Below are 12,126 nucleotides of genomic sequence, written 5' to 3'. Positions count from 1 at the left end.
CCATTAATCACCATGCAAATGCAAGTACCAATCAGTTAACAATCGCCGTTATATTATACGCTTTGGACGCGACTGAAATTACAGAAAACAGTAAAGGGAGCTAAGTGCAGGTTTGCTGGACCAGTAGTAATTAAGAGGATTGTAATTGCAGGAGAGCGGTGGGTCCTGTCTTTGTAGCTTGACTGTAAAAGCTGCTGCTGGATGCAGAGGATCTGCAGTAGGTTCTTTCCCCTAATTTTTCCCTGGCTGGATCATTTTCCATACAGCTCTATTTCACTCAGCGGTAGAATGACAACTATGTCCTCTCTAACCAACTCTGGTATTAACATCAATGCTAGCATTCCTCGGTAATAACATGAGAACCCGGGCGCATGGATGCAGGGGCCGACAGAACAAACGCATTGTTCAGTAACTCATATCGCTGCTCTGCTACTAAACACGCGAGCAATGTCCATTTGGTGTCTAAACTCTGGCACCGTCTCCCTCCACCCCAACCCCCCCTATCTGTTATTCTTCTCCCGTTAGAAGGCAAAAGAAACCACGATCCAAATAAGGAGATAGGGTGAGTATTGCCAGGACGTCAACACCAAGCCATTCCATGGCGAGCCTTCTAGAGCTGAGGTTTAGATTAGGGAGGGGAGGGGAGGGGAGGGAGAAGAGGGGGTGAACACTAAGTTCTAGGGGTAGCCAAGGTGGGGAGTGGCGGAAGGGGGTAAACGGTGGGAAAGGGCTGTCACTAGGGACCGGGGCCGTCTCCAAACCCTCCAGTTAGGTTTAAACCACAAAGAGCTCTGCTGAGTCTCAGTTTGCATCCTCCTCTCCTCCTCCTCCACTCGCTCGCTCGCTCGCTCGGCTCTCGGCAGTTCTCCTCCTCTCTTCTCCTCTCCCATCTGCCGGTTGCTCTCTGTGTCAGCCCCGGGCTCTCGTAAAAGGGAAGCTGAGGATCTTGCTCTGAACATCTGCCAGAGTTTCGCTCCATAAAATCTCCTCTCTTGCTGCCCGTGAGTCACTGAAACCAAACCGCCACCATGGAGGCCATCAAGAAGAAGATGCAGATGCTGAAGTTGGACAAGGAGAATGCCATCGACAGGGCTGAACAGGCCGAGTCCGACAAGAAGGCAGCGGAGGATAAATGCAAACAGGTGAGATATGGCTGGTAGGATTTGGGGAGGTGCAGGTTAGGATCCTAAGTAATTCATGGATGATATTTGATTTTCTGATGAAAACTTCAAAAAAATACCTGTTTGAAAAAGTTTGTAAATGATGTATAGTACCTATTGTTGCATGAAAATTATTTCATTTGTGTTATATGCTATCCTAATTTCATCCAATGGACGACTACATCACAGGGAATGAATTTCACTTCATAACCTTAATTTTAAGTATAAAAGGGCTACAGTCATTTTGCTCACTACATATCACATTGACATCTAATTGTCTTGGTTTAGCCATTTCAGCAGCTATTTGTTATTGAGGGCTATCTAAAACCAAAACAAAACAAGCCATCATTAAAAGGACGATGGTCTGATGGGTGGAGCCCAATCAAAATGTCAAGTATTTCCCAAAGCACCAAATGTTACAACCAGAAATACAGACAGACAGCAGCTGATACTGAACCCCCAGGCTTTGCCTTTGGGTGGGCAGGAGGAGGTGGAGGATGCCTACAGGGGCATTTGTACACAATGAGTGATGGCTGGTCAAAATTTTACCCACGATGCACCAGGTGGATTACTTGAGTGGTGCTACAAGGATTGAAACCCCCGCACAACAGCAGCTGTTGCACTGTCCCTTATCTTAGTGGAAATGACAGGACTCGTTGATAACTCAATACCCAGCAGCCCTATCCGAATAAGATCCTGCAGCGTTTTGCTTGCAAGCCTCACAACCTGGTGCAAACGTTGCCTTGTCCATATATGGCATGGTAGAGTTAAAGGCTGGTGAATTCATGGCAGACTGTTATTTTAAGGACAGACCTGACGGTGTTGTTTTCCCTCAGCCACTTGAGACAAACAAAGCAGAGTCTGGAGATGTAATAGGATGCATGAGGCGTCGTCTAAATAAAGGTAATAATGGCACACAGGGAGCTGGTGTCATCGTGGTGGTACGACTGGAATGCCAGAGAGCGGAGAGCTGGTAAACCAAACCAAAGCCAGGATCTACGCTAATGCAAATGGAAGGAATCCCCTCTCGCATGGCTGATGCCTCTAATCACGCTCTTGGACAGCACAAGACAGTTGTCACTCACGCCGCACATACGCACCCGCAGCAGGCCTTTGACATCAAGAGACAGTCGTCGTGAAATCCTAGAAGATGATGTGGAGCTCTTTGGTTTGTTTGGATGGCAGTGAGTCAAGCTGTGCTAAGTGATGCTCACTTTGCTATTCTTGGCCCCAATGGGATGGACACAAGAGCTCGGCGAGGCTTACAGAAGGCACTGAAAATATACAACAGTGATTTAGTCTCCATATCTATACACTAGGAATAGAATCCAACGACAACGGGGGGGAAATCTGGGTCGGTATTAATCATGCCCTTTCATTAGAGCACTCATAAGCGACCCTGCTAAGTGGCGAAGATCTGAAGGCTTTGACTAATAAGCCTTTCAAGTCCCCCTCAGTTGACAAACAACAGAAGAGCTTATCTCCTCCAGGAATTGTTACGACATCTGAAAAGATCGCAGCAACTCGACTGTTTAGTCAAACACTGAAATTTCCCATGTTTTTGTCAGAGCTAATGACTAATTGCATCTTATAGTGCATAACAAATGTTTTTCATATAGCCTCTACCCCCAACTACACAGCTGTGGAGTGGCCCAGGATGTCTTGACACATTGCAGGACAAAATCAGCCACAGGATTGTGGATGATTCACGTCTTATGGTTGAATCCTTACAAATTTTGAAGCCATAATTCGCTCACAAGGGCAACGCTGCCAGTAAAATCTCTGGCTTGTTGGGTCATTACATTGGCGGCAAATTACGGTCAGACTCCCAGCGGTCAGCATCCCGTCAGCAATAGGGTCCTTGCGAGAAAATTACGGCTTATAAATTCATATACATGCCACTAAAAGATAGCATTTAACTCACCTAATGAAATGGTTGGTGGATTTTCCCTGTGCCAACCACAGACATTATTTGAGGTGACTGTTTTTTCAAATGGAAAAACAGAATGGGGTCTGAGAAAATGAGCCGTCTGCCATATGTTACTAAATGTTGTGGGGGGGGGTTGACTCAGATCGATACTTCAAATCCAACAAGCCACGGCACCGGGGTCGACTCTAGAACAACGAATCCGAGAGTCAAAATGCTTTGGAGTCGATTCTTTGACTGATGACTCCGTTTCTTACATACCGCTTCACTCGCTTGATTTGTAGCAACTCTAAAGTTGGACAGACTACAATTAGTGGGTTTATCCATCACTACATCCTTATATCTATGGTTCTGACACTGCCCTGGTTAGATTAAATGGTGTCGAGGAGTCGACTCCAGAAAACACAGAGTCCCCCCCCCCCGGTTAAATGTTGCTACATGACGTCACACGGCGCCTCTCTGCTGTTGAATCCTTCCCGACTCCCTGTTGCACAATGGATGGGTCGTAGAAATCGAATAATCAAGTTGTCGTTTGTGGGGACCAAAGTCAACTTCTAACACGTATCAGAGTATCATGTGTATCTCCACTCAGCTTGCTTGTTGATGGAAAAACGTGACAACACCCCCCCCCCCATTGTGTACACGCATGCCGATTATTCGATGAACCGCGCTGACCACCCGCCGATTAATCAGCTGTGAGGAAATGAACTTGTTCACATCCCTAAGTTGTGTGTTGGTCTGTCTCCCGTTAGTTGGAGGACGAGCTGCTCGCTCTGCAGAAGAAGCTGAAGGGAACAGAGGATGAGCTGGACAAGTACTCCGAGGCCCTGAAGGATGCTCAGGAGAAACTGGAGCTGTCGGAGAAAAAGGCCACAGATGTGAGTCCAACACACACACACACCCGTGCGCACGTGCACACACACACACACACACACTCACACACACACACACACACACACACACTTAAGCTGTCAAATTGACCACTCTAACTCACAAGGTGTTTATGCGTATCAAAGAGTCCTGCTCAAGTCTGCAGGGGTCAGTCGACCAAACTAAACTTGTAAGAGGTGATCCGATTTAGCTTTAATGACACAGTCCAGCTGTGCAAACAGCAACTTTACTCCATCAATCCATTAGTTAAGGGAAGGAAAGAGTCATTTGACAGTCACAAGTCATATCTTCTCATTTTCAGTATGGTGTTCGCTGAAAACATCCCCACTATGGACAATTTATGGACTTACTCAACTAAAACCAAACTCCCTTCTGTTTAGTTTGGTTTAGTTTAGGCCAGGTTAGGTTACTTACAGGGACAAAAAAAAGCAGCAAAAAGCTAAATACGCTAATAAAAAAAGTACACTTTAGGAAGGGCATTTCATTTGTAAGTGGTGTGCGATGACAAAATGCCGACTTACAAAACAAAACATCCAATCTTACAAAAACAAAAAACACAAGATCACAAATAAAAAATACTCCTACAGGATCAAGGCTACTACCAAGAATGAAGTGTGTTCGAGAGGCCGGGCCGTACCACCGCCCAACTGCTGCTCTCCGCGTGTCAAACGGGAGAGCCGTCCCCATGAAAGCTGATATAACTTACACTTTCAAGTTGCTTTCAACACCTACTGACCCACCAGAAGGTCTTCTTTTTAATCTCCCCCTACGGACCGTGTTAAAATACGTCACCGATAAGGTCCTGTAGCTGTGGCGAACCGTGTTATCTGTGAATCCGGTCATTTGTTGAGTTCAGTACGGTTAAGTGGCTGTCGGCTCGCGGAGGTCTACAGCAGAGCTACATGTGAAGCAGCAGCCGGAGACGGCGCTCGGCTAGCCTGTAGCTGCCCAGGCATCCGAGGAATGCAGCTTAAGCAAACAGAGAAGCCCGCACTCCAGTGTCTAATGAAATCAATGCTCCGGGCCTTTCCGGTGGGGATATTACACTCCCCTCTGTTCGGCCATACCGAATAACCTACGCTGGTGAATGACCGTGCTCCTATAAAGAGGACCAGTTTGTCGAATATTACAGGCTGTAATAACCATTTCACACAAACAGATCTATATTCCTACGGCACAGAAACAAAGTCTTAACAGATACAGACAGGTCTGTTAAGACTTTGTTCTTTTTTGCCTTCTGCAACAGATATGTTGCCATGTATTGGTTTACAAGTGGACCTCAGTCAGGCAAGAGAGTGGAAATGAAATTTAGTCAAATTAAGAAGAAGAAGAAGAAGAAGAAGGAGGAGGAGGAGGAGGAGGAGGAGAAGGAGAAGGAGAAGGAGAAGAAGTTGTCCTATTTACCAACAATTCTGTGACAGAATATCAATAATAATGGTCATGATAATAGCAGATAGCAAAAAAGACTTGTTTAAAAACTGAAATGTTTCAAGAGCTGCATGGTACGTCAACTTATGTCCAATGTAGCGTGACACAGAGTGGAAATATGTTTGTGTCAAATGAAGATAGGCCACGGGCTGAAGAATGACCCAGTGAAAGCCTTTGCGATAAGGTGTCAAAGGTCAAAGGTTAGTTTACAAACGACTTTTGTCACAGATGACCTCTGTGCCCCTCCCATACATCAATCAACAGGAGACAAGTCCCAATTGTTTTGCGGTGTTGTCTGACATCGCTCATCTTCTCATCCAGTATCGCCTCAGAACTGGCTAGATCTGTGTGTGGTTAAATAGCCACTTGAAAAAAAAATATCGGGTCACATACATTTCAGCCACATACATATTCATGAAGAAAATATACATTCAGAAGAGATCACTGGTGAACAGGAAGGAATTGAAGGAATGTGTCGCCGCCCAACGGCTGCGGGTCATGTCTGCAACCAAGTCCATTTACATTCCAACCAGTGGCAAGCCAAGAAACTTTGCCTCAGAGTAATATCCACCATTTTGTAAGGCAGTACCCAAGAGACAAAACTCTGGATATTTCATCCTTTAATTTCTGTAAGACAGTTTGCCTGTCTCCCTCTTGTACGTACATGTCTGTCTGTCTGTCTGTCTGTCTGTCTGTCTGTCTGTCTGTCTGTCTGTCTGTCTGTCTCTCTCTCTCGCCCCCCCCTTTCAAACACGCCGATACACGCACACACAGACCAAAAACACAGCCATATGTAATCTGAACCCACTAAACTGGGTCATGACTTACATAAGATTCAGATACAATAGTTCAACATCCTCTCTCTCTCTCGCTCTCTCTCTCTCTCTCTCTCTCCCTCCCTCCCTCTCTCTCTCTCCCTCTATCGCTCTCTCTCTCTCCCTCCCTCTCTCTCTCTCCCTCTCTCTCTCTCCCTCCCTCCCTCTCCCTCTCTCTCTCTCTCTCCCTCCCACTCTCTCTCTCTCTCTCTCTCTCTCTCTCTCTCTCTCTCTCTCTCTCTCTCTCTCTCTCTCCCTCCCTCCCTCTCTCTCTCCCTCTCTCTCTCTCTCTCTCTCTCTCTCTCTCTCTCTCTCTCTCTCTCTCTCCCTCCCTCTCTCTCTCCCTCTCTCTCTCCCTCCCTCCCTCCCTCTCTCTCCCTCTCTCTCTCCCTCTCTCTCTCTCTCTCTCTCTCTCCCTCTCTCACACACACACACACACATACACACGCACATTTTTCAATACTTGTGAGGGGCGTCATTGCCTACAAGCCCCTAACCCTCACTTCAACATCTCAGCTGAACTGACAGAACTCCATGGCTAGCCCAAAACCCGTACTCTAAACCGATCTTAATTCTTATCCCAACCTTCACCCTGAACCCACCTTAAAAACCTGTCCTGGTTATGTTCGTCATGGTTCGTCACGGTTGCGCCCAACAAACAACTCAACACACACACACACACACACACACACACACACACACACACACACACACACACACACACAGAGTTAATCAGTACATAAAAATGCAAGCAACACCTTACACTTGCCATATAAGTCCACAACAGTGGAGCCGGAGCCTTACACACCTCTTTTGTGGGAAAGAAGAAGAAGAAAAAAAACCCGGCAGGGAGCCTCCTCGCGTAGCTATGATGTCATCTGAGTCGAGCTTCTTCCTGGGATTGGTGGATGTGGCCATAAATTTCCTGAAAAGTCCCAGCCCTTTTCCCTGTCCCACCGCTGGCTCGCACTTCCTTGAATTCCTCCCTAACAAAGTTTTCCTCTAATTAACCGTGTCGGCTGTAACTCCAGCGCCCCTTCATCCCCGATAAACGCTGCCGCTATTGGGCACAGACACGTTATCGCGTTCGAAAGCAGTTTTGTCGAGCCTTTCGACAGTAGTTGGAGCGCGCCCGGATAACGTAACATGGAGTCAGTGAAGAAGAAAATCCAGGCGCTGCAGCAACAGGCGGATGATGCGGAGGACCGCGCTCTGGCCGTTCAGAGGGAGCTGGATGTGGAGAAAGAGCTGCGAGAAACCGTGAGATTGGCCGTGGTTCATATTGAATTAAGTTGGCTGTTGAACGTCGTGTTGTTGTGTTATTGGGTTCATCTTTAGATTTATTTTCTTTTTAAAACCTTTTTTTTTGTTCACGGTTAGGCAATCTCCCTACTCATGTCCGGACAGGTATGCTACCTAACAGGCTAGCTAACTAGCGCCCTCAGGAGTTAACTATGCCAGCCAAGCCGCCCGGGGGGGGGGCTGGGGGCTGTGTGAAGATGGCCTCGTTAGTCTCGGCTGTTAAAACCGCCGTCGCCCTGTGTTTATTGCGAGGCGTGGCGACGCCGACGTAACTTCCGACTTTAGGTTTTTATTTTTTTAAACTACGCGTTAATGTTGGTAATGGTGCCGATCGCGTTTGAAAACGTGCCACTTTCACGTCAGGCACCAGCGCCAAGGGCCCTTCGTCACCAAATTGACTTCTGTGTGAGAGGCGTATTTCCTCCCCGCACCCCACCCCACCCCACCCCACACGTGAGGGCTGAGAGAACGAGCTGCCGTCCTTCCTCCTCGGCCCTCACAGGAAAGAGGGCAGCAGACGTGTTTATCTGCGCTATCAGTCTCACAGGAAACAGGCCGCCGACAGGCGAGCTGTGATCCCCCCCAAACAGCCTCTCGACACACGTCTGCTCAGCGCGGAGCCGCAGCGCTGAGAACCCCGTCAGGTGTTGAGGCTTAATCGGTCATCCATTGAGACACATCAGCACACTTTGCAAGGCCGCCTGAGCTGTTGTCACAAGTTAGTTTTTTTGTCAGACGTAGTCACAATACAGTCTGTTGAAGTACACGTCGTACCCCTTAGTTCCACTGGCCTACAACTCCTGTTTTCACCCATGAATGGATGACATGTATGGCACGAGGCCGGCGGATGATTCAATATTATCATTTACCGTCCTTCAGTAGTATTGCATTGGGAGGGAGTTTGGATATTGTCCCATTGTGATGCACAGTTTTGTCATCTGGATTTGTGAAAATGAGGATCTGTGACAAACCGAGGTTGGAAATCATTTGTGGCGTATTACTTGAAAACTAGTTTGGGTGCCATATTATACTTTGCCGAACAGTTCAATGTGATGAACCTCAGTTGGAGCCTTAAACATGGTATTTGTTAATATGTCGGCAGATATTTTGTGTGATATAAATGATAACATGTAAAGTTTATTACAGTCGTTGTGATAATAATCTTCCATATTGCCCAGCGCTACTTATAACCAATTGGTGTTAAGTAAACTTATTATAGATTTAGTCTTAGACGTTACGCCTTACCATAATAAAAAGACTACCAAAATACTATTTTAGACCACGGAATAAATGTAAAAAATATGTTAATTTGCTGTTTGGCCAAAAAAAAAAAGAAGTAAACTGGCCTTTTGCAATTGTGAAGAGCATCCATACTGACCTCTGACCTCTGTGTGTGTTCCTAGGCTGAGGGCGAAGTGGCATCTTTGAATCGTAGGATCCAGCTGGTGGAGGAGGAGCTGGACCGGGCCCAGGAGAGACTGGCCACGGCCCTGCAGAAGCTGGAGGAGGCCGAAAAAGCTGCAGATGAGAGCGAACGGTTAGAATCGATACTAGTTTGCCCCACGTTATATTCAGCAAGAATCAGGTTTAGGTTTGGGAATAGGTCGAGTCAATAAATCCAGACAGTTGATTTACTTCCAAAATGTAAAAAAACAAAACAAGACTTATCATACTCGGTCTATAAATGTAGCTATTGTGAATGTTCTGCCATTAGTAATTTGCAGTTTCCGTGCATGTTTGAATTGATGGAATTGCAAAAAAAAGGATTGCAACCCAGTGAAGTCAGTAACATAGATAATCAATAAAAATTCCTATCACACATCATTGTTAAACATTTTGATACTTGGGGTGTTGGCTAAAGCAAACGTTTTCAGATTTTGCTCTGCAGGAAGGGTGAGATGGCAGACTAGATATTTCGGAGGTATTTGTACTGGGCTGAAGTGAAATCCTTTGTTTATCCATCCACAGAGGCATGAAGGTGATCGAGAACAGAGCAATGAAGGACGAGGAGAAGATGGAGATTCAGGAGATGCAACTCAAAGAAGCCAAACACATTGCTGAGGAGGCTGACCGCAAATATGAGGAGGTGTGGAGAGGAGAAATTCAGCGCGTTTTTAGTTCACTGTCAACTTTGCGGAAGGGTGAATAAGGTGGGCATTTTCTGTTTTGTTTTCCTTCGGCATTGACTTTGTTTTTTGTTTGTTTTATTTCAGGTTGCCCGTAAGCTGGTAATCCTTGAGGGTGAGCTGGAGAGAGCAGAGGAGAGGGCAGAAATTTCAGAACTGTAAGCATAATTCTGTCGAGCATCTTGTTTGTCTGTCATGTTGTCAGTACTACACCGACAAACAAGATAACGGCTTCTGTGTATCTTGTGTTCTGATCTCTAATAGTCATTTATTTGTTGTGGAAAATTCAATCGACTCAATGATAACGGAATAAATAAATGATGTATTTCATGTTAACACAGCAAGTGCGGTGACCTGGAGGAGGAGCTGAAGAATGTTACCAACAATCTTAAGTCTCTAGAGGCTCAGTCTGATAAGGCAAGTGTTTAATTTCATCCTGTAATTATTAATGATCAATAAATAATTTAGCCATGGAAAGATATCTGTATGTGTATGCTTGTATATTTCACTGTATACGTTTTTCAGAGCAGTGCTGATGTATAATGGAACAGTTAGTCGTTTCTTTTTAAAAACCCTGGTTTTGATGCAGTGCACATGGACCTTTCATGAAGTTGGATAGGTGGATGAACCCCCTCTCATAAAAAAAAAAGATTAGCAAGCTCACTTATGATGTTTGCCGTCCGATGCATCCTTTCATTTTTACATCTTCTTTTTTGAGGAGTTCTGCTGTATATTACATTCGATGTGTAATGCACCTTTTCATGAAGTAATTGAATAATTTATCTGACTCCTTTAGTACTCTGAAAAAGAAGACAAATATGAGGAGGAGATCAAGATGCTGAATGACAAACTAAAAGAGGTGGGCACAGGTTCCTGTTTTCAGACAAGTGCATGGTGCCTCCAAATGAATGTCCAGTTAATATGCGAGTGTTTCCTTTCCAAAGGCGGAGACCCGTGCTGAATTTGCAGAGAGGACTGTAGCTAAATTGGAAAAGACCATAGATGACTTAGAAGGTGCGTTTCTTCGGGTTTACAAATCTGATTTAACTTCTCACTTTCTGCTCTTATCTATGTGCAGTATTTCTTGACTCAACTGTTACTCTCTTACAAACTTGTTTTTAACTTTCTCTCCGTTTTCATCTCTCCCTTGGTTCACTGTTGCTTCTGTGCCACGCTACTCTTTTCTCCTTGAACCTGCTCCGCCTGCTTCCTCTATGCCCTGCCTGACCTTTGACCTGCAGACGAACTGTACACTCAGAAGCTGAAATACAAGGCTATTAGTGAGGAGCTGGATCATGCCCTCAATGATATGAACACCTTGTAAACCATGCGTTGAACCTGTTGTATCTTTTGCCTTTTACCTGTCTCACGCCTTTTCTTGAAATATTTTCATCTTGTTTTCTCCTTGTGCACTTGCTCCTTCCTACTTCTTTGCTATCAAACTTAGCTCAATAAAGATTTCTATTTACTCAAGTCTTCTGTCCTTTCAATTTACTGTTTGTAAATGTGCTGTCATTCTACTTTTCCTGTGCTCTGCCAGTCTTTCTTTTAGTCTCTGGGTCATTACACATTTTGCCAACTCATGGCCTTATTTATCCATAAAAGATATAGTATGGGGTACTAGGGCTTAAAAAAACAAGGTCAAATGCAATGCTATGCATTATGGTCCTCTAGGGAAAGTTCACTAAACACCAGTCACCATCATTGATCAAATGGATTGATTGATCTGTCTTCTAACTTGGGTATTGTTACGATTCATATCTGCCACTATTTATTACAGAAAACCTATCTACTGCGAAAGAGGAAAACCTGGGAATGCATCAAGTGCTGGACCAAACACTGCAAGAGCTGAACAGTTTGTAAAATGTCAAGAAGAATGAGAAATCTGAAGAGCAAACGGCCCAAAGTTATTTAAAGTGTCATGAAAATGTATTTCCTACATTCCAGCCACTTTAACACAGTTTTCTGTTTTTGGTAGTGAAAACCCATATTCCCCTTTTTATATTTATGTTTTCGATGGTTTTTGGCCATACCAATGATTGACATTCAGTTTCGGTGCTTTAAATTGTATTGTAGACATATGTCTGAGCGCAAATAATAAAAGTGATGGTAATGGTGATGATGAAAAAATTGGATTCCATGTGGTGTGAACTGTGTATCCTGCCAGTGTCTAGTATGTGGCATATTGGATGCTTTTAATTGGTGTCAGCCCTAAGTCACAGCAATAGAGTGAAGGGGGGGATTTGAGATTAATTCACCTCTATAATATTTCATATTGCAGCTATGGACATGGTCTTTATCTATAAAGAAACAATATAAACGCATAATGGGCAATGATTCTATAAGGACCTCTTCCATGGTGCACCCAGCCCTGTTCCCATCGAAGTCCAGTCCACGCAAGTTTGTGTCGACCAAACGTTTTGCAGTCAGATGGCCTCTGGCATAAGGTTTCCTATTTAAGTCAAATGATTTCAAAC

At 44.9% G+C, this 12,126-nt stretch overlaps 1 protein-coding gene across 2 annotated transcripts; it reads left to right on the top strand.

The window, feature by feature from the left end:
* The first annotated feature begins 730 nt into the window (after positions 1-730).
* Positions 731-11,779, top strand: LOC130124224 (tropomyosin alpha-4 chain-like). Of its 2 annotated transcripts, XM_056293677.1 has the most exons (9): positions 731-1,142; positions 3,840-3,965; positions 8,927-9,060; positions 9,492-9,609; positions 9,737-9,807; positions 9,991-10,066; positions 10,446-10,508; positions 10,594-10,663; positions 11,430-11,779. In XM_056293677.1, exons 1-9 carry the CDS (start codon positions 1,029-1,031, stop codon positions 11,510-11,512), a joined length of 855 nt encoding a protein of 284 aa, XP_056149652.1. In that variant the 5' UTR covers positions 731-1,028; the 3' UTR covers positions 11,513-11,779. The 2 variants fall into 2 exon arrangements, with proteins under 2 accessions (XP_056149652.1, XP_056149653.1); XM_056293678.1 differs by lacking the exons at positions 731-1,142; positions 3,840-3,965 and adding an exon at positions 7,166-7,481.
* Positions 11,780-12,126: the final 347 nt, after the last annotated feature.

The sequence above is a fragment of the Lampris incognitus genome, chromosome 14 (genome assembly GCF_029633865.1).
Source record: "Lampris incognitus isolate fLamInc1 chromosome 14, fLamInc1.hap2, whole genome shotgun sequence".
NCBI lineage: Eukaryota > Metazoa > Chordata > Actinopteri > Lampriformes > Lampridae > Lampris > Lampris incognitus.
This window is presented reverse-complemented; position numbering and strand designations above follow the sequence as displayed.